Source organism: Populus alba, chromosome 9 (assembly GCF_005239225.2).
Source record: "Populus alba chromosome 9, ASM523922v2, whole genome shotgun sequence".
NCBI classification, from domain to species: domain Eukaryota; kingdom Viridiplantae; phylum Streptophyta; class Magnoliopsida; order Malpighiales; family Salicaceae; genus Populus; species Populus alba.
The window spans coordinates 5,286,563-5,309,505 of record NC_133292.1 but is presented as its reverse complement, the minus strand read 5'-3'; the positions used below and the strand labels follow the sequence as shown (position 1 = coordinate 5,309,505).

Here is a 22,943-nt window from a genome sequence, read left to right as displayed (position 1 = left end):
AATTTAAAAAATATTATTCAATTAAAAAATAAAAAAAAAACTCGAGTCAACCTGGCTGACTCGCAAAACCAGTAACCTAGATCATGAGATCATGATAACCCCATAGAAAGCAAAAAAAAAAAAATAATAATAATTATGAAGCTCAATTCTTAACTAACATAATGTTAAAGGATAAAGTTAAGAAAAATTAATTGAAAAAAATAACTAACTCGAGTCAGCATGATTAACTCGCAACTCGGATTATGAGATATGGATAACTTTATCTCTATTGAAAGCAAATCAAAACAAATTATAAAGTCCAATATTGAGTAAGCTTAATATTGAAGGATGAAATTAAAAAAAAAAAAAACCAGGTTTAAAATAAAAAAAATCCTAAAATATTTTGAGGACCAAAGTACAAAAAAAACCTTAGCATTCTGACGTTCATTGCCAAAATGTCGAGGAATTTTAATATATGTTAGTTTTATTAAAAATATTATTATTGTGGAAAGTCACTAATTCAAGTATGATCTAGTAATTCACCATTTAGTGTAAATCACACTTTTATAAATGCAATTCAAGCCTTTCCACACGGCCGGATTGAGAGCCTGCAGAGAAGATGAAACTAAGGAAAATTAAATATAAATTATATAATAGCTCCTCACCTCTCTCTTTCTTTTTGATAAATTAAAAGATTTTCAAGATTATGAAATCTCATAATTTTTCATCACAGGTTCCCAATTCCAATAGACTATAGTCTCCAATAGCCAAAACCTGCTGTGATTGACACACATGACTTGTCAAGAAAAAGATAAAATTTGTCTGGTCTTAGAACAACGTGATTTTCCATGTCAACTTCTTCAAGTGTTGAAGACTAATTTGTGTGCCTCATATTTCTTTCGCTAGTCTTCACAAATTTTGTCCTTGGAAAGAAAGAACGCTGCTCCAGAACCAACATGCCAGGCACCGCTTGATGTAGCTATAAAAAAAAGTCGTGATTTCCTTGTTAATATATGGTCATGCATGATGCAGGTATAGCAAACTCTATCAGAAGGAGGTGTTCTAATTTCTAAAAGATAAAAATGAATTTATTCCACAACTGAGAATACATGCAGAATTTAACAGAAGAAAAAGACCTAAAAGTTAACTCTCTACATGGTTAACCATACTTGTCAGTTTCATGCTCGATCGGGTGGGATACATGATACAATCCTCGACATTTGGGTGATCAAGAATGTTAAAATCATGAACTCTTCAAGGCTGATAAAGCTTCTCTCGTTGTGGCTGAAATAACTGCGTCTGATGCATTCGGCAAGTAATAGTATTTTCCTGTAGAGCAAGATTTGCTAGCACAATTAATTTGTCATGGCCCTCTAGAAAATGAAGATTTAAAGAGTTTTCTCAAGTAGACAAACCTTGAGCAACTCTTGCGATTTCTTTAGCAAAACCAGTTGAAACGAACTTGTTTTCTGTGTCAATGACGAGGAGAGACATCCCTGCCTTGTATACTTTCCCAGCCACTTCAAGAATCTCATCCTTCATCAGACATACAGAAAATGCATTACAATCATAGAAAAGAAAAACTGTAGCAAAATTTTAGGATTGCAGATTTGCCTCTCTATGCACCTCTTCACACGGATAAATTGTAAATCAAGATTTGGGATCTAGAATTTCACGTCCAACATAAATTATGTTTTAGCAAAAGTGGTGACAAGAAAATTATGCATCCCTTTATAACAAGCTTATTTGGATGGTTGCATGTACTCAGAATAAGTTTTGTATAGTCTAAAATCAGACAAGTCTTGATCATTTCAGAGTGAGCAAATTAGGCAATCTCCTGCGTGGGGTCTGTCCTTCTAGTGCCATTTAGAAGCTTTTGCGTTGCAGTTGGCAATATGCTACATGTACTATTCAGAGCTCAGAATTTACCTTCAATTCTTGTGCCGAAGGTCTTGGAGTATCAGGACCAGCAGCTTCGGGATCAGTAGACCTTTTTAGTGATATATTGACTCTGCCATCAGTTATTGCAACAATCATTATGCGTCCAACGTCACCACTCTTTTCTGCATTTAACCCAACCCTGACAGCCTATAAAAAAATCAAGCTCATAAAAGTTAGAATCAGGAAACAAAATAAAGGATGTGTGTATGCAATTCCAGACCAATTTTGAATTTTTTAACAATTTCATGAATAAATCAGAAAGGAATAGCAGCTCAGAAGTTAAAAAAGTAAAGATAATGGCATCAGTTTTCAGCAAGTATATACATGGGATGTCATTCGCAATATAAAACACGCAAAGAATTTTATGCATATCATTTACATGAGCTTAAATTGAAATATTCAGTAACAGAAAAATTCCCATTTTATGGGAATTCATTTGTTGAGATGCAAACTGGGGAGATAAACTAGATCTGCTTACAGTTGTTAGGCCGTGAGCTAAGGGAGAACCACCACCACATGGAAGCCTTTCAAGGCGCTTTCTTGCCATTGAAATTGATCTGGAAGGAGGCAAAAGAACTTCAGCAGCATCACCACGGAAAGGAATAATAGCAACCTAATTCACATTGACCAGAAAAAGAGTTAGAAAGAATCAGATGTTTACAGTGTTAATGGAATTCGATAGTTAAAAAGTGCTAGATGCCATCAGGAGGTAACTTCTTTTAACATAGAAGAATCAGTAGAAATTTTAAGTATAAGGTTTCACAACAATTGAAGTGCATGACAGATGTGCTAATTATATATACCTGATCCCTGCTTGTATAACTCTCAGCAAGCAACTTTAGTGCTGCACCCTTTGCATTTTGCATTCGATTCAATGCCATGCTCCCACTAGCATCAACCACAAATATTACCTGTCATTAACTATGTGTATGAGAATCTAGACATATCAGAAGTTTTAACACTTCAAGGGAGCTCTTTTACCCTCTTTCTCTCTCAATGTTAGGGAAATCAAAACAGCACCAAAACTCCCTCCCTCAATAATGGAACAGAACTTAAACCAAATGCACCCTTTCACAGCAATGGAACAGAAATTAGACCAACGCACCAATCCTATTAAGCTCAGACTGGTTGAAATCTATATATTATTATTACCAGACAAAAAATCTGATAGTGTGATTGAAGTCTCTAAGATTCAAATTCCATTATACTTCTAAGAAAAAACATTATGTTTTGAAGTTTACTTTCTTCTCTTTATGGCAAAAAGATGGCAACTAAAATTTAAAAATTGAATCAAGAACTTTCACAGAATGGTATACCACACTAATCATAACTTTGAAATACAATCAAAGATAAATATATAGAACTGCAACAGAATTTTGTTTTGAGGCAGAATCATTTTTTTTCAAAAGGAAGTCAAGGATAAATGCAAATAATACAAGAATCCATTGTTACCAGTGCTCCGGCTTTTCTTGCCATTCTCTTTGCCCTCATGTCAGTTTTCTCAACATAAACCTTCCTACTCTTTTGAGTATCCTTCTCTTTACGCAATTTTTGATATGGAGCAGCTGCCCTGAGGGTTGCATCCACCGCTAATCTCTTTACAGGACCCTTGAATGAGGAATTCAGGAAAAATGGATGAAGCAAACCATTCAGTGGGGCAAGGACAAACAGATTATTATGATTTTAGAGAAGGACTGTTAATTCATAATCTATATTGGATACAAAGTGATCAGAATTCCTTATACTGTTATGTCTAGTCGTGTAAAATTCTAGAGAGACAAAAAAAACAAAAAAAAAAACTGGCCTGAAGTGGAATTTAATTGTCATTTAAAAAGAGAAGGAGGACAGGGGAGGCAGAAGAGATTCAGGGTACAAACCTTTGGGAGCATGGGTTTAATATACCGTCCTCTGTCCTCTGAAAATATCACATTCTTTGCTCTCCCAGCCTTCCCTCGGCGTCTCTGTGCTTGTTGTGCAAAGAAGAGAAGTTTCTCATCAACCAACCCTCCTTCCGCATCAAAGATGAATTCTTCAGGTATTTGTTCCTGCTGTTGCTCATTCTCTTTATCGTCATCCTAGTTACAGAAAAGAACACTCACATTTCAAACAAGTATGTTCCAGGTAAAAAAAGATGAGATGAACAATAAGTCAGAAGACACCAAACAACAATCTGTTTTCTTGTCTTTCCTTTTTCATTTTTAAAATATCATATTGGAAAGACCAGTATAATTTTCTGCATCAAACAAATAAGTTCATCAATGTTAAGGAACCTTTTGATCTTCCTCCTCATTCTGATCATCCCCTGAATCTTGATTTTGAGGAGGTGGTGGAGGTGGAGGCTGTTGGTCTTGTTGCTCAGGTGGTTTATCATTTATTATTGAACGGGGAAGAATAACCAGTTCTACCTGCATAAGATGGTATATCAGAATATAAGTTAATAAACTTTATGCAAATCTTATAAAGAGTTCATTTAAGTAAATAGATAAGAAGGGATGATGATAACAAGAGCTAAAATTTTTATAAAAATTATATAAAAGGGTTAAAATCTGTCTCAGAAACTTTGAATAGAAGTGATTATATCAGTGAATCTTCATCGCAAGCAATGAACACAATTCTTTTCATTTTTCTCTCATTACTTATGAGCATTATGTTTCAGAAAAAAATACTTTACAGCTTTTTTAAGGTCATCCACGGTCACTTTTTCACGTCCTTCTAAAGCAGTCAGGCATTTTGCAACACGGGCAGCATATAGCTCAGCTCTGTGTCCCTGCCATTCATAATATACATTTAGAAGATCTTCATAGCAGCTCAAAAGTAAGAAGAACAAGTTCAAAAAGAAAAGAGAAGAAAACAATCTGCAGCCAATTGGGAATTCATGAACATCACAAAACATCCTCATGATTCCATAATGGCACAACACACTAACATAAAGGTTTTTGTTAAGGAGTCCAAGTATAAAGGATGTCAAGGGAGATGATCTGTGGACTTCCTTGATTTTGCTTTCCAACAGAGAGGGCTTAGGAGGTGGGGGAGAGGGAGGAAGGAAAATCAAAAGAAGACTCTAAATATTGAGCAAGAGCCTTAATCCCAGTACCTGGCAACCACCTCGAAGCGCTTCCAAAACAAGGTACTTCAATTGCTCCCTGCTAATAGTAACATCCTTCAAATACTCCCTTGCCAAAATGATCTGCAGGAAAAATAATATAGAAACATTGCATAATTTATCTGTGGACAAAAATCCATACTGCAGCATCACAAAATGCAATAAGGACCAAGTATCATATTCATTAGAATAACAATGAGCATTTGCATTTTAATGAAGCAAAATGTATGACCCGCAAATTTTGGATATGCTTTCATCATTCTGTATGGTGTTCTAGGTAATTCAATTACCATAAGAAATAAATTATGTGAGCACATCTAATATGTTTAAGAAATAAATCATCTCCTAGAAACCTTGACAGAGAGGCCTTCTAGAAAGTCAGGCTTGCTAATTATGTATATTATTGTATTAACTATTAACAATGGCTACAAAGAACCATTTAGCAGGAGCACCACAAAATACAGTATCATGGAAGAAAAGTTATATACAAAGTCATAACTGATTGTGATTTGGGGGCTAGTACTAAATGGAGCATGCTAGCCATCCCAAATGCAATGGTAGATTCAAAAAAATGCTCTCTCCTTTTTCTATTATATAAAAAAATTACTTCAGATAATCATATAAACATGCCTTTAAATAGAAGTATCTATTTGTTCCTTCAAAGAATAATCTTCTGCCCTTAAGTATACAAGGAAGCCATTCCAAGTAGGTTGTCCTGTCTTTGGTTTAGCCAAGCAATATCAGTTGTTATAGGAATATGGGAAATTATAACCTCCACTTGAACTGGAGTGCATTAAATCATAGACAACAACCTGACACCTCCTCTTAACTGACAGAGGGGAATTGTCATTGGGTTACACCCATCCATTCCCAAGGTTTTTGTTTTGCTAAACTCAAATTTTTCTATTGGAGGGCCAACTCACAGGACAAGTCGTTGCTGGACAGTACCTGGGTCTTTGCATATTCAGTCTCTTCCTCAACCATTTTAAATACTTCATTAATATGTTCCTGAAATTGTGTTGCAATTCCAACAGCTGCAACACGATCTTCAAAATTCATTGGAAGATCTGCGCTGCAGAAGAATTGTGTCATTATTGAAATGGTGAGAAGAAAATTAATGACGAGGAAATTACTCCATTGCTTAAATGAAGGCACATACCTCAAATTAATAGCAATGCGATCTAATAAGTGTTCACGAACAGCACCTTCTTCTGGGTTATAAGTAGCAATCAAAAGTGGCTTGCAAGGATGCCTAAAGCTAATTCCCTCTCTTTCCACGATATTAACTCCTTCGGTCAACACATTAAGAAGCAAATTACTTATACCCTCATCCAAGAGATTAATTTCGTCAACATATAAAACACCTCTATGAGCTTCAGCAAGAAGGCCAGGTTGGAAGACAGTTGTTCCTGTTTTCACGGACTCCTCAACATCAACAGATCCAATGAGCCTATCCTCAGTAACTCCCAGAGGAATCTGTGCATGAATAGATGAGAGTTGTTGCTAAGTAATGAAAACCATCTAAACTACCAAGGCTTTTTTCAAGACACGGACCTGAACAAAAGGAGATCTCACAACTTGGGTCTTGATATTACCATTGGAATCATATTCCACTCGTTCAGCCAAACCATCCTCCCACCTTCAGAAAGGATGGCCAGATGGGTCATTTTGAGAGAGAAAAAAAATTAACAGTTCAAAACAAAAAAATTCCCTTGACCTAGGGGATTAACATTATGATTCATGACAACATAAATTTGGCAGCTCCATGTGATTGCTGACAGAAATTAGATCTGTCAATTTATGTACTCCTTTTTTTTTTTTTTTTTTTCCATTACATGATATTTGTTCGGCATGGAATAGAAGTAAATAAGGCTTCAGCTTCCAAATCCATATCTTAGACTTATTGAAGGGCAACGCTAAAATTTTAAATGCCAACATTGACTTCTTAATCACATGGCATCTCCAGCTTTATCATTTACAAACAAAATTATGGAGTTTTGCATCACTTGTTCTAAAAGGGAAAAATGATACATGAGGCTATGATCTAGGCCCAGCCTTGAGCTTTTCTCCTATCAAGTAAGTCACCAGACCAAGAATTAAAGCCAGAACCTAATAATAAATAACCTTAAATTAACTACAACATAGAAAACTAGACAGGAGGCAATACCTCTAGTTGAGCTTGAGTAGACAAACGCAACTATTTCTGGTTAAGGATTTATTTTCTGAGTGTGAACAAACAGATAAAATAACCACTTTTTTATGGAGATTTCCCACACTGCTAGCATTGCGTTAATAAACATCACATAAATCAAGGAAAAGTTGTTCTGAGTGGGGAGTGGACAAATAATAAACTTTGAACAAATGATAGCATATCATTTTGTGTGTTTAAAGTGACAATATGACTTCAGAGCAAAAAATCTTCCTTTTTAAGGCGATTAAAAACAAAAGCAGTTGTCTGTGTGAACAAATGCTGTCTTCTTTTTTTGTATGTGGAAAAGGAAGAGCGCACATAGACATGCACACAAATCTTTCAAGCAATCATTGAGCTTACTCTTCAGGGCATTCTGGATCTGCATTTGCTATTGAACCCACGACTACATCAATGGGTGGCAAAACTTCATGAAGCCCACGTGCCATAACTGTTTTGGCTGTTCCTCGCCTTCCGGATATAGCAATCCCACCAATCTCACGGTCAATAGCCCCAAGCAAAAGAGCAGTTTTGATAGCATCCTATGACACAATTGACATCATTAGATACATGTTAATGAAAGATTTATAAGCCCAACATTACAATTATCAAATGAATTTCCAAATTAAACACAACCAATGCCGCACTGCACACTTAGTTGTCATAATCATATGCGGCGACACGCATTCAATGGCATTCTGCTGCAGCTATGGAGAACAATCACTCGCTTAAATCATACAGTATCGAAATTTCAAAAAGCCAAAGTCTCTCAACTTAATGACAAAGTTCCTTCAATAATCTTTCAGCATAAATTCATTCATTTTTATCCATAACAACATAACGAATATGAGCTTACAAGAACCAACCCATTTCAGTATATCCACCAAAAAACAGCAAACAAACAAAATAATTAAAAACCAATTGACCTTCTACTAGCAAAGGCAAACTTGGTACTAAAAAAGAATAAATCTTTTTTATTACCAAAATTGAAGAGAGAGAGAGAGAGAGAGAGAGAGAGAGAGATGTATAGTATAGACCTGGCCAACAACAGCAGCTAAAGGGAAGTACTGTCTTCCATAGTAAGATGAGTCCAGCTTCTCAGTGGAAGTATTAGGAGTAGCATCAACAGCAACAGCACCATTGCCAGACTGGAGAGTTACATTTGCAGCAACAACGCGAAAACGACGAGTGTGGGAGAGTCTTTTCTTGGGGTTGAAAGCATAAGAAAAAGAAGAGGGAGGAAAAAGATGAGAGTGTGGTTTGAGTGAAGAAAAAAGAGCAGGAGTAGAAGATTGAAGGGTAGAGAGTGAAGAAGAAGGAGGAGATGTGGGAGAGAATGGCATTGTTTTGTTGTGTTCGACTTGAAAATCACAAGTGTTGTATGCTTTGCCTTTTGGTTTCTTATCTGTTACATGATCTGTTATAGATAGGTTTTGGTCCCTTGCTTTTGATGATCATATTTTATGCTCTACTGCACTCGTTCTCTCTTGTCACTTTTTGTGGGGTGTGATGGATGACATACATTTATTTATGGGAAAATTACCATTATATATGATCACGTTTTTCCTCTTTTATTTGAAAAAAATTATATTTTATATACTAATATTAAAATAATTTAACTAAATATATATGACATTGCTGTTTCATTCTAGCATTAGACATATATTACTATAAATTATTTCAGTGAAATTATTATTTTGCTTTTAAGTAAAAAAAAAAACGGTAGCCTTGCTTACTGGGGTGCTTTGTTCTCTTCCACTAATTCATTAGTTATTAATAAATTGGTCGGGGGTGTTTAAGTATTTTTAAATTTTTCACAGTAAAATTATATTTTTACCCCTAAAATCAACAAAAGTTTGTTAACAAAAAGATTTTTTTTATTCTTCGTTAACTTTTAAACAATAAAATAATTGTTTACACTGGTAATCAAAAAAATATTGGGCTATTGCACAAGAGTTTTTTTGGTTTTTCATTCATGTACAATTAAAATATATATTTGACGATTAAAAAAAAAATAAGGTTTGTATTCGAGATTATTTTTGTATTTTCACATGGGTTTTTTAGAGTAATTATCAGGATTATGGGGGTGTTTTGGTATTTTCATATTAACTTTTTAATATTTTTAATCAAAAAAAGTATTGGTGTGTTTTAAATAAACACCAACGAATTGGTGGTATTTGCACTATTTAGGCGGCCTGTTCGACGCCACTTGGTGGCCAAACATGACCTTTCATTATTTTTTTGGATTTGCCATCATGTTCTTTTTTACATGGTATAGGGTGTGATGGCGTATCATGAATGGATAGTTATTGATGGGTTTTTTTTTCCTTTTTTTTCTCTCTCGTATCAAATAAAGTGCATGGTTGTCCTCTTTTGTTTTTTATTTTTTAATTTCAGTCTTTATTCTTTTGATTTCTTATTTTGTTCTTATTCTTTTTATAGAATTTTTGTGTTTTTTTTTTCAATTTAGTCATTGAATTACAATTTCTTATATATATATATTTTTTTTCATTTTGGTGCCTATTCTTTTCATTTTTATTTTCTTTCTTGGCCATTATGTTAAGGGTTTTTGGCTTTCAATTTTGTCATTTAATCAAAGTTTTTATTGTTCTGTTTTTTTTTAATTTGACTCTCATTTTTTTAATTTTTTTTTTTTAAAGCTATTTTTCAATTCAATTTAACCTTCCAATTGAAAATTTATGTTTGCACTAATTATTTTTTATTTCCACCCTCATTTTTTTTATTTTTCTGTGTGATTGATTTTTTTTTTTTCAAATTTCATCTTTCGACATTTAATTTGTTAAGAATTCAGCTTCGTGCAATTTTATTGTTCTACATTAGTTTTTTTTTTTTTTTTTTACATATTAGTTTTGTAATTATCTTTAATTTTTTTATATTGGTTTATCTTGGTCTCATAACGAAGATCACGGGTTTTGCATGTCTTTTTCTAATATAATTTTTTTTAAAATTATATTGTTTGTGTTTGATTTTTCAAGATATTATTCTAATATAAGTTCAGCCTTGCGTAATATTTGTTTAGGGTATGGGTTTATTCAATTAGTTTTATTTGTGTTTATCTTTTAGATCACAGTTTTTTTTGTGGTTTATCTTTTATTAATTTAAATAAACATGTTTAGTAAACACAATTGGATAAATATCTTATTTTGTATGATTGAATATTTTGATCTACATTCATCTCTTAATTTCTTTAATTTCTCTTTTGGTTATAATTAACGATTGTTTTTCGTTTATTTACATAGATTATTATCAATTTATTTAATTAGATACTTGCATAGACTTTTTGATATATACTTTGATTTTTTTTATGTAAAAAAACATATCAAAATACCTTGCATACCTGGTATATTTTAGAAAAAAATTTTACAATCCACAACAAAACGTGACTTAAATAGCTAGTTGATAATATTTTACGCTACGAGTTAGTAAAAAGTGAAATCAATAATGAAAAAGTTTTTTTTAAATGAAAAAGCTTTTGAAATATTACTAATTTATCATTATAATTGATTTAATATTTTAAAAACTCTTACAAGTAAAATATTACATGCTTGCTATTAACTTTTTCAGAGAGCTATTGGTTTCTCGATTCTTTTGTTTCCAGAGAGAAAAATTGGCTAAAACATCCCTTCAAGTTAAAGAGTGTAGGTTGCAAGTTATGTGGATAGACAGAATGATGGTGCATACACACATACAAACAGATTTGTATATATTATTTTGAGTTAATAAAATGTTAGGATTGGTTCCTATAATAACTCGTGTCTATACATGTTACATCATTTTTACTTGTATATTCCACTTGTCTTGTAACCGTAGAGAGTGGAGAAATCTCTTAGATAGGAGTGTTTCAACTTGGTTGCCTAAAGAGGGAGCCAACAAGAGAGAACTTAATCAATCATAGATAAAAAGGCAAAGAGATTGACACAAGGAGAATAGAGAAATAGCAGGGATGAATTCTCATCTCTTTTTTTTCTTTTCTTTATACATATATATATGGACAAATGTGATTCTCTCTACTCGCATCTTTCTCTCTTAATGTCACCTTGCTGAAAATGTTCAACAACCTAAGGACTATGTAAGACCAGAAAGAACCGTTCAATTCCGCTGCGTGACATGCTTAAAAAAGTTAGAATTCTCCTACAATTTTGCTCCACTCGTAGTACGTATCTAAATGAAATTAACGACAAGCAACACACACACACACACAGAGCTATGCATACACATTAGCATTCTACCATATCTAATGCGTCCCATATAAATAGGTGTGTGCATATCCACGTAAATACATGCAAGTTTGTGTTCGTCAGTTTCATACGAAATCAATTCTACTAGTTGATACGAATTCAAGGTGGTTGAAATAAACATGCACATATGAATTCCATTTGATTATATTGATGTTAGTTATATTTACACGAGTTTACATAGTTAACAGCTACTTTTCAATAGAAAATCAATCTGAAAAAAATGAAGTTAAAAATCCAAATACAGAACTGCTACCACAACTCACTTAGTTATAGAGTAATGTGCTAATCTTCATAAACCCTCACGAAACCTGTTGCTACCAATTCCATGCCTCAAGCTCTCCCAATTAACCTAATCCTACTTGCTAGCTATCGGGAAAGAAAATTATATATATATATATATAAAAGGAGAGGAAAATACCATCAGACCTGGTAAAAGATGCTCCTACACATGCTTCCCAAGCACGAACTGAGTTTCCATCCTTTAAGACAGCAATGACATGGAGCAATCTTCATAGAGATTGAAAGCTGTTAGAGAAACTACCTCCTCCAATAAACTCCTTGTTTTTAGTTTTCAAAGAATCTTCTCAGTGTATTTTATAAGCTTCTGCCATGAATGTCAAGAACATTAGAAGATTTACAGTTAACTCTGAACTTGAAAATAACTCTAGGCTCTACCATTCCTGTCTCACCAGTTAAATGACATACAGTGGACCTAATCTACAATTGTTTCACTCTCATCTTACAATTCATTTGATGCCATGAATGATTGTGGTTGCATCTTGATGGTTTCTATAAAGGATCCATCAATTGGTGATTTCAGGGAGGGTGTTGTTAAGCTATCATCTGCACCATCTGGTCCTAATGCAGACAATCCAGTTTCTATCAAATCCACACCGACCTTGCAGGAAGAGAGCTGTGCGGCATCATCTGAAGTTACAATAGCATCATCTCCTGATTTAATTGTGTTCTCTTCGACCATATGACTTTCATTACGTGATGTTAGTAAATCTGGTTTCAAATTCTCGTACAAAGTTTGAATTGCATCAGTATTCTCAATCACATTTGCAAGTGCATGCCCATTTTCTGCTTCCAACTTAGACTCGGACACAAAACTCTGATTTGAATCCAGAGCAGTACCTAATTGCCCCTCTACATGAACAGACTCAGACACAAGAAGTGAAACTGGATGATCCTCCTCTTGATGAAGGATACTATCAGTCTCTTCCTTGGGTAATTCAGTCCCAACATCATTTTGTACCTCAGCTATTTCAACCTCATGGCTTGTGGTTGCTGCATGCGGGCAGATAGGAGGAGTCTTCATAAGGCACACATGGCACCTAAAACCAATGAGCTTATTTATGTTCTCCGCATCAAGTCCAAATGCATCTCCATGAAACCATTCTGCATAAAGCATGTTAGAGTGAAAACATTACTATGAAAAACAAAAACAAAAGGGGGGGGGGGGACCTAATGTATCAACAGATAATATATTTTTCATTAGTTTCCAATAATATGGAAAAGGACATAAAGAATAATAACATAGTTACCTCCACAAATCTCACAAGAAATATAATTTGAAATAGATGTATATCCTGCTTCACAGCAAAGATGGCATTTGGGTTGATCATCAATGGCACTCTCTGATGGGGCAATAAGGCTTTTCTCCCTAAAATGTGTCACCCGTTCATCATCTGAATTTCTAGACAACAGAAGACCATTGCGCCAGTAACTATGACAAGTATCTGTTCTCTTCTTATGCAACAAAGTACCTCTCTTTGGTTTCTTATTTGCCCCCTTTTTGGATTTGGATGGCCTTCCTCTCTTGCGTCCTACAACCTTCTTGATTTGCAATGCTTTCTGTTTAGCTTTCCTAGCTGAACAACGTAGTGGTACAACAGTAACCTTCTTGTTTCGTGATTGTAGTGGTTGTGAACCCCTCAATGCTTTTTTACTGTTCTTCAGTCGCACCGAATTTCTAACTACAGTGACCTTTTTTGATTTTTGCTCCTGGACTTTTGTGTTCTTGATGCTATTTCTTCTTCTTTTAGTGTCAGTCTTCACAGTTTTTGCATTTGTCTTCACATTTTTCCCATAGTGACATCGGTGGCATGTATATATACATTTGGCTATGATGGCACCAGCAGATTTCCTCACATGCCTTTTGTGGAAAAATCCTGAAAAATTGTATCATATTTGTAAGATACAAAACTTAAATGGATAAGGAGAGTGAATGCCAAATGTCAGATTTAATCCTGTGATTACTGTGGCATTTATAAGGAAGAACTGCTTACCCTTGCAATTCTGACAGCAGACAGCTTCCCTGGTTAAATATCATAAGAAAGGAAATTAATATTTGCAATGAAACAAATATTAAAAGGAATAAAAGCGACCAACACAAATGACTTTAAACAAAAATGTGCATATAACAAGTAACCATGCTGTCAAATTTTAACAGTGTACGGTAAATGAAAAAAAAAATCCAACATTTTAAAATTAAATTACCTGATTGGAACATCTTTGTTACAATGCCCGCACTGATGGTACTCAGATCTTTCTGCTCTTGCAAAAAGATAAGAAAACCCTCTTTGCTTCAAGGGCTTCTTCACTAACACACTAGCCTCAGAAAGTTTCCCAGAATTCATCATACTAGATCTGCGAGCAATTTTTCTCTCTTCAAAACTTTTCAAGAGATAAAAGGGAACATAAGATTCATTTAGCCAATACTTCTTCCTTTCACTGGAGGATTCTTCAATCATAGACCCATTTTTTAAAACAATTTCAGGAATACTTCTCCTCTTGCCAAAATCAAGAAGATACTTTGTCCCTTCTTCTTCTACACACTTCCTGCGAATAATTACCTTCTTGAACAACCTGAACGATTTTCTAAGCTCCTTGTCCAACATAGACAAAGGATGAGTGTTCTGAATTTCATCCCACCTAATGTTTGAATCAAACTCTCTAACCTGGAAAGGTCATACAATTAAAATAAATAGATGGAACCAGCAGAAAGGAAGCTGAAAACAGACATTGTAATCAAACCGCTGACATTTGCAATTAGATGCACTACCCACATAGATGAGGTTGAGAAAACAAACCATGAAGGTGATTACCATGATCAAGAAAAATTGAAAGGGAAAAGAAAAATGAGTACCATACCTGCAAAGCAAGCTGTTCTACAGTCACTGATGACTCAACGGCAGCTCGCCAGGAAACATGTTTGCTTCTCTTTGCAAAATCTGAATTCTCAGGATATAATATGCCCGCTATCTTCATGCAACCAGCTGCAGAATTTCAAAGTTTAAACATATTCAGAATAATACTCTGTTGACTGAAAAGCAAAAACTACACCCCAAAGGAAAAGGAGGAAAGAGAAGAAGAATTGCAGACCTTGTCTGGCAGCCTTGGATGTCAAGGAGCAAGGTAAAACCTTCCAATTGAACAGCCGTCGAGAAAGCCTACCACCTCTCCACCAAAACATACCCAATCCGCTGGCAGGATTTGCACAAGGATTTGACTCACATTCTGTGGACCTAACCCTTTTCCTGCCAATCCCATTCTTTAATGATGCACGTGAGGAAGCAGTCACAATATGAGAAGATGATCCCATCATGACACCAGAGTCCACATGTTTCACCCAGTCTGCTGAAAGTGCAAGACGCCGCACATTTGCCTCTAACTGCACAATTAGCCATATGACTATGAATTTAAGCTAATGCATCAAAGAATAACTGTGGTAAAGATTGTTACAGCTTGGACCAACTTGGTCTGTTCTGGACCAAGGAGTCAAGTACTACCACCCCGACTTGTTATGCTAAGAATGAGACTGGATAAATTCAATAAACAAATATAAGAAATCCTGGTTCGAAGACAACATTGGCTGTCCTAAATCAACTTATTGCTGAAACCCAGATTAAGGAAAGATAGAAGTTTGAATAACATTTTAAAATCAAGTGAGCAGGGTAAAAAAGCTTTCAAACGAGATAGGCTCTGCATGTCAGTTTGAACCTTGAAATGGATTCAACCTTGAATAAAAGAAATCTTGAAGAAATGAAATGCAATATCAATTCTGCTCAGTGTTGGCCATCAAGGTAAAAGAGAAGTCCTTACTTTGAGCAGTAAATGTTTAACTGTTGCAATATCAGATGCCTTAAGAATGCTTTTACGCCAAAGCTTGGTATAATGTGGATTCAGCCATGGACCCAGTAGCAGCCCCTGAAGCCGATCTTCAATCAAGAGAATATGACATATTAAATCCACAAGATAGCCTTTCCTGTTTCTTTTGGTTTTGAGACTGATCACCTCACTTTCAGACCCTTCCTGAACAGGACCCAGACTCATATTAAACAAGCAATCTGGCTCATTGGTGGTAGCTCTGCAAGAGAAGCACCATCCGCATTTTTCTTTCTGGACTTCAGCATTTAGACTAGGAATACTTGACCAATGGAACCTGTTGGAATTCTTTAAAATGACCTTCATCTGAGCTAAAGCCATTTCCTCATCTGATTTTATGGAGTTTTCAGTGGTCTTGTCTGATGATTTAGACAATAGCACTTCCGCAATTGAAGCAGATGTATAACCAAAACTGTAATAGTTCATGTACTCAGTTCTGGGCTGCACCTGTAATGTGACCTCATCTGTTGCCTTTACAGCAGATGAAGGACATCTGGTGGGAGGAGAACATCGATTCTTTTCTTGTTTAACATCCAAAATGTTGGAAGTCATAGAAAAGTCTCCCACGAGAGAGGACTTTTCTGGAACCTCAGTTTCATTTGAGAAGCCAGCAGATCGGTTAGAACAGTCAGGCCCTTTCTGAAAGTTCTGGTTCCCCAAATTGATTTGGGTGGTTTCAGCTGATCCTTCAGAACTCATGCATGTCGGGCTCACAACAGACTTTGAAAACTCAAAATCAAGATGACCACAACATCTATTAGCAAACTTTTCCAGGTTTTGTCCGTCAGCAGTCTCAATTTTAGTTGCACATGTTTCTAAAGATGCCGAGGTACATGCAGGTATGCTCATGTCTAAGCTTGTTGCATGCTTTACTGAACTCCAATGGCTTGCTCCGTACAAAGTAACAGGAATATCCCAGTGCTTGTGGATAGCCTCCAAAATGCTACCATAAATCATCTCTGAAGACTTTAGCACTTCAATAACAGCACTAAGATCATCCCTTTGGTAATAATTGAATGAGAGTTCGAGGTCACATGCATCTGACCTGCAAGGTCAACAATACATGAAAAAATATGCATTTGCTGAAGCAAGCTCACATGCAGATGGATCATAAAATAACTGTAGTTCAAATACTGTGACCACACAAGTTTAATATTAAAGGGATATCATCACAATCACAAACTTGTCTCCCTAGGTAAAGGAAGGAAACTATACCAAATCAGTAGTGTAAAGTTATTGTTAATGGCATGCTAGACACTGCCATCGACTAGTGAAAAGAAATCTTAAGGCTACTACCAATTAATTAGTCATATAAATTTGTTGCCTTGAGATATTGATCATTTTAAATTTTTCAACCAATATAAGAATATACAAACTTCAACACTTCTTCAAATATTACAGTTTCAGAAAACTACCAACTAAACGGACCTTCATTACATGCTTTCATTGTTTTGTTAAATACTTTAGAGCCTGTAGTCTACATGCCAGCTACTCAAACAATAAAGATAGCAAAAATAGCAACACGAATGATCACCGATGACCAATCCATGATCAATAGGAAAAACTTACACCAACAAGTAACCACAGCTGCTAAAATATAGCCGGTTGTAAGGATCAACTCCCAATAGCTCTGCTCCACGAATCAACTTTCGAGATTTCATCCACGGTTTCTGCTTGTCAATTGCACACTCGGGACAATACCAGTCACCCTCTGGCAAAGAGTTATTGGCAACACCTACACACTTTGCATGATATGCAGCAGGACAACCATCACAGCATATTAGATTCCCATCCATCTTACAAAGGCAGCATTCATCACTATTCCAGTCATCATCAGCATCCTCCGTTAGGCATGAGTTACCCGAGACATCCATCGCAATCTTCCTTTTCTTGCAAGCCCCAAGACTCATATTTCGATCAAAATCCATGTCAGGTTCAGCTCCTGAAGATCTCCTATTAAGCTCCGACCTAATGGCCTCCACCTCAATCATGTCATCACAAAGACACTGTAGCATCTCCAACTTCACAGATACAGGTTGTTTGTGGTAGTCACTTCTGAACAGATTCAATCTACTAAGATCAAATCCAGGTTTCAATCCTGAACCATGGATCAGGAGGTACTCAACCATGAAAACAGGCCATGTAATCAAGTCCAACAAGCCCCAATCAAGGCTCCTACATTGATAATCAATTTAGACAATAAATACTAATAAACCCAAGTTTCAAATGAAAACCAAATCAACTTCAACAAAAATAAAAGGAAGGAAGAAACAAAAAGAATACCTCAGGCAATTAGAAGCAGATTCAGAACCTTCATTTGAAAGGTGCTCCAAATGCTTTCTTAGAGTTTCCAAAATTGATACATGAGCAAAATCAAATAAAGAACTTGGAGAGTTACTCTTCAGTGCTGCCACAAATTCCTCCAACCCAAATGGACTTAAGAACAACAAAGTGCTAAATGACCTCAAACAGGCATAAACTGAGAATAGGTCAAGTACTGGAATTCCACTCAAATTTAAATTTTGTGAAGAAGGAGGTAATTGCAACTTTGGAGGAAGAACCACAGGCTCTTCAGGCCATTCATGATGTGATTTAACAGGTTTTTCCTCCGTCAATGCACTAACTACAGGAGACATTGATAAATCATTTAGCATGTTGTTTTTAGCTGACCCTCTACGAGCACTTCTTCTCAAGACTGTTGTTTCTTGCATAGAATTCCCATTATCCAAAAATTTTCTCCTCTTTCTAGCACTAGCACTGACCTCTCTATATGAACTTCCAATATCACCAAGGTTCCCATCAACTCTGACCGTACAATCTTCCCTAACAACATTAGCATCTAAGAGAATTATTTTTTCTGGAATCGAATTCAAATTATCTGCAAGTTTTCTCCTCCTCCCACGCCTCTGACTACCACCCCCCACCATACAATCATCCCCAACAGCATTAGCATCTGAGAGAACAGTCACCTCTGGAGTAGAATTCAAATTATCTGCAAGCTTTCTCCTCCTCCCGCGCTTCCGACTACCACTCCCCACCATAGAATCATCCCCAACAGCATTAGCATCTGAGAGAACAGTCACTTCTGGAGTAGAATTCAAATTATCAGGAAGCTTTCTCCTCCTCCGCCCCCTCCTCCGACTCCCGCTCTCCTCTTTATACACACTCGCTGAATCAATCACCTCTGGAAAATCCACCTTGACATCCTTAACATCCACCACTCCAACAGAATCAAAAGCCCTAAAATCTTCACAGGAAACAATATTCACCTCCTCGATTCTCTCAACCAACCCCGAACACGAATCATTAGAGACATGAACTCCTTGCAATTTCCCATTAGGAATGGCACTTTCGATATGACTTTTCTCAACCTCCTCCATCCTTTGAATCTCAAAATTTGTAGTCTCTTCCATCTGCCCTTCAAAACCAACATCCATCTCACCCTTAATTTCCTCATCAATCCCCAAATTCAAATCAAACCCACATTCCCTCTTTTGGGTCTCTACAACTTTACACTCCAAATCAACCTCCTTAAAATTCTCATCCCCATCACCACTCACATCCAAATTCAAGTCAATACACCCTCTTTTCTTCCCTTCAAAATCAACGCTTAAATTGTTATTATTGTTACTATTATTGTTATGATTATAACTAGGATTGGGATTGGGATTGGGATTACCCTCCTCTTCCTCCTCATTTAAATCAAAATTGAACCCGGCATTTAAATCAAAAAACCCCTCTCTCAAATCCTCCACAGCCCCGCTTCCTTTCTCCAGGGTTTCATTCAAATCAACATTAATATCAACATTTCCCCTCAAATCCCCGACAAACCCATCATTCAAATCAACATTTCTATTCATATCCAAATACCCATTAGCCTCAACAACCCCAGAATTACCTGACTCTCCGCTCTCAGGCTTCTTAGGCTCACCACGCCGACGCTTCTTGAGCTTCCGTCCCAAACGAGGCTTGGGGCCAACAGGCCCGGCAGCAGAAACACCGGCGGCTTCTTTCTCCTCTTCTAACAGAGAAGCAACTTTAGAGAAATCAAGCTCTTCGAAATCACCGTCCTCGTATTTGATCTCGAAGAATCCAGACGACTCGTCGTAGGATTTGACATATCCTTTGAAGACACCAAACCCATTAAACTTCTTATTAACTGATTTACCTACAAACTCCATAATCTTTTTTCTCCTACTTCGATCCCTGTTCGGGAAAAAAACATTGAGGAGTACGAATTTGGAGAGAATGAGAAATGCTGGGTTTTGGCTATTACTTTTGTTGGGGCTTTCTCTCTTTAAAAAAACATGAGCTTGGATGCTTCTTTCTTTTTCTTTTTTTTAAGAGAGTTGGAGAGAAAGAGGGTGGTTTGCTTTGATTTTCTCTCTCTAAAAGGTGGTTCAAACGTGCACAGAGAGAGAGAGAGAGAGAGAAGCAGTGACTTTTCTTCTCTCGTTGGAGAAATGGGTGTTTAGTGGGTAGTTTAGACACAAAAAAAAAAAATAAATAAATATATATATATATATATCTTATAACTACCTAGGACTTTATTACATAAAAAGAAATAAATCCAAAACAATCAAAATGTTAATTCTAAGTGTTTGTTCACAAGTAAAATAAGATTGATTTGTAACTGTCATGTATAGAAAGAAAAAAACCAATGAACTAGCATTATTCTCTAATATTAAAAAAAAAAACCAAAATCTTAAAAATCCTAAATAAATGATATATTAGGTAATTAGATACATGTAATGATTTATTTAGATTACGTTCAAAATATGAATCTTTAGATGATGCTCGTGTACCATTTTATTTCAAACCATAGTTTATTTAGATTACGTTCAGAATATGAATATATTTTTCTTAAAAAGTATCAAGTTACTAATAATTTTTTAGTATTTTTTTAATATAAAAAATTTAAAATATAATTTTTAATATATTTTTAAATAAAAAATTCTCTTAAAAACCCACAGCATAAAATCTTAGACATCAATGTAACATTTGGGAATCAATTCTAAAAAATAATTAAAGAAAATCTTGAATTGAAGCACCTTATCACTCAAATCCAAGCCTGCTATAATCAATTATAATCAAGGACAGGAGGGAGTCGTTGATTTTGTTAAGAGGCTGGAAAGCATGCGTTGCATGTTCCGAGCGAGTCTCAGAGTAGTGTGGTGATTTTTTAAATTGTTTTTTATTTAGGAAAATATTAAAATAATTTTTTTTTTATTTTTAAAAATTATTTTTAATATAACATATCAAAATATCACAAAACACAAAAAATATTAATTTAAAATTAAAATATTAAAAAAAATAAAATATTTTAAAACACAAAAATAAACCGAATTAAAGCTTATTTTCTGATATTCCAGCCAAGTTCGAGTCTTTTATGTGAAGTGACGGCGTTGAAGGGGCGGCCACCTGTCTTCACCCAATATTTCAGAATATGAAAGGGAAGAACTAGGAGGATTAGGAGTGGATGGATAGCCGCCTTCGACTTCCGCTTCACATTGACTGTCACGATTTTGTAAGATAGTGGTCAACTTCGGTATTCTACTCCATCAATCACGAAAAAAATAAAAAAAAGAACACGAAAATCTTGGGATTTCATGTGGTGACAAACGATGCTTCGTTCAGAGTCCATGCAGCTTTTAATGCTTCTATTCCAATTTTTTTTTTTAAGGAATTAATTGAAATTGTATTAAATAATTTATTTATTTATTTATTTATATATAATAAAAACAATTTGCCGCGTCAAACAAGCACTAGGTTAGACTCGGGTGATATAAAATATTTTTGTGTTTGTTTAGTGTTTGCTTTGTATTTTAGCTACTTGTCTACAAATAAATTTGATCTAGAAAGCAAATAACATGCTTTGAAATCGAATCAAGGGAGTGGCAAATATTCTTTTCTTGCTACCCTTTCCCTTTGAGGGAAGCTACTGGTCGAGCTGTAGAAACCAAACCTAGTCTGTTTATTTTCCATCCTCAGAATTATCAATGCTCTCACTCATGAGTATCTCATTTTTGTGCCCCCACGAAGATTGTGAATCCTTGCCACGCTTTAAATACAGCTTGCATGCCATGAGCAAACCCTGTTTTTATAGGTGATGAATTAAAACTGTATTCTTCAGCTGAGATTGCGAGTTTACTATTGACCAACCAAACACTTCCACGGTGTTTAGAAATATAATTATAATTATTTTTTAAAGTATTGTTATCTACTCAGAAATATATTAAAATAATATTTTTTATTTTATTTTTTAAATTTTATTTTTAACATTAGAATATCAAAATATCTAAAAACATCAAAAAAAAATTTAATTTTTTTTAAAAGTACTTTTAAAACAGAAAAATAAATAGGATTTTCATGTGAATCTTTCTTCCCCATCTTCCTTCTCCTCAAGCACGACTCCCTTGCGATTTCGAGAGGCACCACCTTCACATTTGATCTCAGCTACAAGTCTACAATCCTTGAATCAAGTGCACAACTGAAGCGAAAGTCTGAGGCTGTTCTCAATGAGCTTCAAAGAGAGTCTGCTCACTAGGATGCGAAAACCACTGCTCGGTCTTTGCAACGAGCTTTTGACCTGAGTTTGATCGAACATCGATCGCGTATATGGCCACTATGGACACCCAACCACACGCATTGAGAGGCCAAATCTTTTCATGTGGGATCTTGTTGTGCTTCGACTATAGCATGCGTACAGGCACAACCCTCCTACTTTCCCGAATGATGTTATAATATCGTGACCTGATATCGTACATCTCAAGACCAGACAACGTGATCGATTGTTTCGCATCATTTGACAACTTATCATGCTTTCATTCATTTGCAATGCACTTCAGGTATATAAAAAAAAAGATAAAACCAAGGTTTATGCTTTCTGATACTACAACATTACATGGGACACGTTAGACAGGTCCCAAAAACTTATTGTCACGTCAACTGATGATAAAATGGTCCATGATGAATCTTTTAATGAGGAGACACCAATAACATATCTAAAAGCACAAAAACTGGCCTAAATCACGACCCGGTTAACAGCAATAAAATGCGTGCAATAATGGCGAAGAAGAGGCAGACAGAAAAGCATCAGCAAAAAGTGGGCATTTATTTGTCTACCGTTTCAGCAGAGTAACAATGACCATGCCTAAAATTAACACCTACCCGGTGATTGCTGAGCAAAAGGACAACATGAGATTATGAACTACCGATTGAACTGATTAATGATCAAAACCAAAAGCAAGACAGCTGTTACCCGGGGAGGTAGCATTTATCGTAAAAACGAGCTCAATGCAAC

General features: G+C 35.5%; 2 protein-coding genes across 4 annotated transcripts; both read right to left on the bottom strand.

Moving 5' to 3' along the window:
- Nucleotides 1-599: 599 nt before the first annotated feature.
- Nucleotides 600-8,683, bottom strand: LOC118035169 (magnesium-chelatase subunit ChlD, chloroplastic). Of its 2 annotated transcripts, XR_004685138.2 has the most exons (16): nucleotides 8,249-8,683; nucleotides 7,575-7,753; nucleotides 6,578-6,662; nucleotides 6,183-6,499; nucleotides 5,972-6,095; nucleotides 5,015-5,107; nucleotides 4,592-4,687; nucleotides 4,191-4,325; nucleotides 3,798-3,995; nucleotides 3,373-3,528; nucleotides 2,724-2,831; nucleotides 2,399-2,533; nucleotides 1,909-2,067; nucleotides 1,395-1,515; nucleotides 1,149-1,308; nucleotides 600-958 (listed from the first exon to the last, which is right to left on the bottom strand). XR_004685138.2 is itself a non-coding variant. In XM_035040684.2 (15 exons), the coding sequence occupies exons 1-15, from the start codon at nucleotides 8,552-8,554 to the stop codon at nucleotides 1,223-1,225; spliced, it is 2,298 nt and encodes a 765-aa protein (XP_034896575.1). In that variant the 5' UTR covers nucleotides 8,555-8,683; the 3' UTR covers nucleotides 1,025-1,222. The 2 variants fall into 2 exon arrangements, 1 of the variants encoding a protein (XP_034896575.1); XM_035040684.2 differs by lacking the exon at nucleotides 600-958 and having other exon boundaries at nucleotides 1,025-1,308.
- A 2,426-nt stretch (nucleotides 8,684-11,109) lies between these two features.
- Nucleotides 11,110-20,111, bottom strand: LOC118035170 (DDT domain-containing protein PTM). 2 transcript variants are annotated; one of them, XR_004685139.2, is made up of 10 exons: nucleotides 17,924-20,111; nucleotides 17,210-17,815; nucleotides 15,578-16,685; nucleotides 14,858-15,146; nucleotides 14,627-14,751; nucleotides 13,973-14,433; nucleotides 13,762-13,790; nucleotides 13,018-13,644; nucleotides 11,897-12,871; nucleotides 11,110-11,330 (listed from the first exon to the last, which is right to left on the bottom strand). XR_004685139.2 is itself a non-coding variant. In XM_035040685.2 (9 exons), the coding sequence occupies exons 1-9, from the start codon at nucleotides 19,819-19,821 to the stop codon at nucleotides 12,210-12,212; spliced, it is 5,805 nt and encodes a 1,934-aa protein (XP_034896576.1). In that variant the 5' UTR covers nucleotides 19,822-20,111; the 3' UTR covers nucleotides 11,579-12,209. The 2 variants fall into 2 exon arrangements, 1 of the variants encoding a protein (XP_034896576.1); XM_035040685.2 differs by lacking the exon at nucleotides 11,110-11,330 and having other exon boundaries at nucleotides 11,579-12,871.
- Nucleotides 20,112-22,943: the final 2,832 nt, after the last annotated feature.